At 69.5% G+C, this 2,635-nt stretch overlaps 1 protein-coding gene across 1 annotated transcript; it reads right to left on the bottom strand.

Moving 5' to 3' along the window:
* LOC141730972 (protocadherin alpha-8-like) lies at positions 1–2,635 on the bottom strand. Its single transcript, XM_074552469.1, has 2 exons — positions 140–2,635; positions 1–54 (listed from the first exon to the last, which is right to left on the bottom strand). Exons 1-2 carry the CDS (start codon positions 2,633–2,635, stop codon positions 1–3), a joined length of 2,550 nt encoding a protein of 849 aa, XP_074408570.1.

Here is a 2,635-nt window from a genome sequence, read left to right as displayed (position 1 = left end):
TTAAACACTCACGGCCCTCAGCCTGCGGGGGCGGAGCTTCCCTAGAAGCAAGACCTACCCAGGGGCGGGAGACAATGGTTGGAGGGGAAAAGAGGCGGAGGAAAAAAGAGCAAGATGCGAACAAGGCAGTGCCACTGACCGTGTCGAGGAGAGCGGAGGGCTCCGGCTGCGTGTCCTTGGCTGCAGGAGCGGGCGGCGGCGGAGGGAAGTTGGGGCTGAAAACCATGAGGTCGCTCTTGGCAGCGCCGTCCGCCACGCACAGGCTGCGGCTGTGGCGCTGCGAGTACGACCAGCTGCCCACTTCGCTGGCGCACACGAGCGTCGTGGGCCCGGGCCCCGAGAGCACGGCCGCCCGCGGCGCCCAGCGCGACGCCGCGTACAGCACCACGGCCAGCAGGAAGAGGCTGGACACGGCGCAGATGGCCACCACCAGCCACACGTTGGTGGCCGCGCTCGCCGCCCCGGCCCCGAGCTCCACGCCCGCCGCCGAGCGCGACACCGCCGACAACGACGACGAGGATCCCGCGGCCAGCGCCGCCTCGGCGGCCTCGAGCAGCGACACGCTGAGCGTGGCCGTGGCCGAGCGCGCCGGCTCGCCGTGGTCGCGCACGACGATCAGCAGCCTCTGGCGAGGCCCGTCCGCCTCGTCCAGCGCCCGCGCCGTGCTCACCTCGCCGCTGTAGAGCCCCACGCGGAACGGGCCCTTGCCCCGCGGCTCCCACAGCTCGTAGCGCAGCCACGCGTTGTAGCCCGAGTCGGCGTCCACGGCGCGGATCTTGGCCACCACCTGGCCCGCGGGCGCGCCCCACGCCGCCCACGCCCACAGCGTGCCCGACTCCGAGCCCGCCCCCGCCAGCGCCAAAGCCGCCTCCGCCGCCGCCGCCGCGCCGCCCGCCTCCGCTGCCGAGCCCGCGGGCGGCAGCAGCGCCGGCGCATTGTCGTTCTCGTCCAGCACGAACAGCTGCACCGTGGCGTTGCCGCTCAGCGGCGGCTCCCCCGCGTCCACCGCGCGCACCTCGAACTGCAGCACCTGCAGCTCCTCGTAGTCCAAGGGCTGCAGCGCCCACAGCCGCCCGCTCTCCGCGTCCACCGACACGTAGCTCGACGCCGGACGCCACCCGCTGACACCCGACGACGACCCCGCGGCCCCGCCCACGCCGCCGTCCCACACCGAGTAGCTGACGCGCCCGTTGGCCGCCTCGTCCGGGTCCCGCGCCCACAGCCGCGCCAGCTCCGCGCCCGCCGCGTTGTTCTCCCGCGCCAGCACCGTGTACACGGCCTGCGCGAACAAGGGCGCGTTGTCGTTCACGTCCGACACCGGCACCCGCAGCCCGCGGCTGGCGCGCAGCGCCGGCGCCCCGCCGTCCTCCGCACGCACCTCCACCTCGTACTCCGACACCCGCTCCCGGTCCAGCGCCTCGCGCAGCACCAGCGAGTACGAGCCCGCGAACGTCGCCTCCAGACCGAACGGCGACGCCGGCCACACCCAGCACCGCACGCGACCGTTCTCGCCCGAGTCCCGGTCCGACACGCTCAGCAGGGCCACCACCGTCCCCAACGACGCGTCCTCGGGCACCGGCACCGACAGCGACGTCACCCACACCTCCGGCGCATTGTCGTTCACGTCCACCACCTGCAGTTCCACGTTGCAGTGGCCCGACAGTGGAGGTGTCCCTTGGTCTGTCGCTTCAATACGAAAATCAAATATACTGACTTCTTCGAAGTCCAGGGCTGCTGTGAGGCGAATTTCCCCGGTATTCGGATTGATGGATATCACATCTTTTCCACTCGGAGGAATGAAGCTGGTCGCTATATAGGTCACTTTGCTATTACTTCCCAAATCCGGATCCGTGGCATTCACTCTCGTCACCAGCGTCCCCACCTCAGCACTCTCCAGAATCTGCACTTTATACACAGACTGATTGAACTGGGGCGCGTTGTCGTTTGCGTCCAGCACCGAGATCACCAGCTCCATTGTCCCCGACAGAGACGGCCGGCCACCGTCTGTCGCCGTCAGCACCAACCGGTGCACGGGAATCGTCTCGCGGTCCAGAGATTTCGTTAAAACCAGTTCGGGTACAATATTTCGCTCATTCGATTTTTGTAAATCCAGAGAGAAATGCTCGCTGGGGCTGAGTGTGTAGGTGAGCTGAGCGTTTGCTCCGATATCCGCATCCGACGCGCCCTCCAGCGGGAAACGAGACCCCGGCACAGACGATTCCGCGATGCTGAGGTTTTTCCGGGCGGCGGGGAAGACGGGGGCATTGTCGTTGATGTCGGTGACCTCCAGCTGCACATGGAAGACGCGCAGCGGCCGCTCCAGCAGCACCTCCAGGCGCAGCGCGCACGGCGCGCTCTTGCCGCACAGCTCCTCCCGGTCCAGCCGCGAGCTCACCACCAGCGCGCCGCTCGCCCCGCTCACCTCCACGCTCGCCCGCCGGCCCGGCGCCACCAGCCGCAGCCGCCGCGCCTCCGCCTCGCCCGCCTCCAGGCCCAGGTCCTGCGCCAGACGGCCCACCACCGTGCCGGCCTTGGCTTCCTCCGGCACCGAGTAGCGCACCTGCCCGCCCGACAGCACCCAGGCCGCCTGCAGCACCAGCACCCGCACCACCGCCGCACAACAACGCTCGCCCAT

Source organism: Zonotrichia albicollis, chromosome 15 (assembly GCF_047830755.1).
Source record: "Zonotrichia albicollis isolate bZonAlb1 chromosome 15, bZonAlb1.hap1, whole genome shotgun sequence".
Taxonomy (NCBI): Eukaryota; Metazoa; Chordata; class Aves; order Passeriformes; family Passerellidae; genus Zonotrichia; species Zonotrichia albicollis.
Note: the sequence above shows the minus strand (reverse complement) of the source record. Positions and strands in the feature narration are given on the sequence as shown.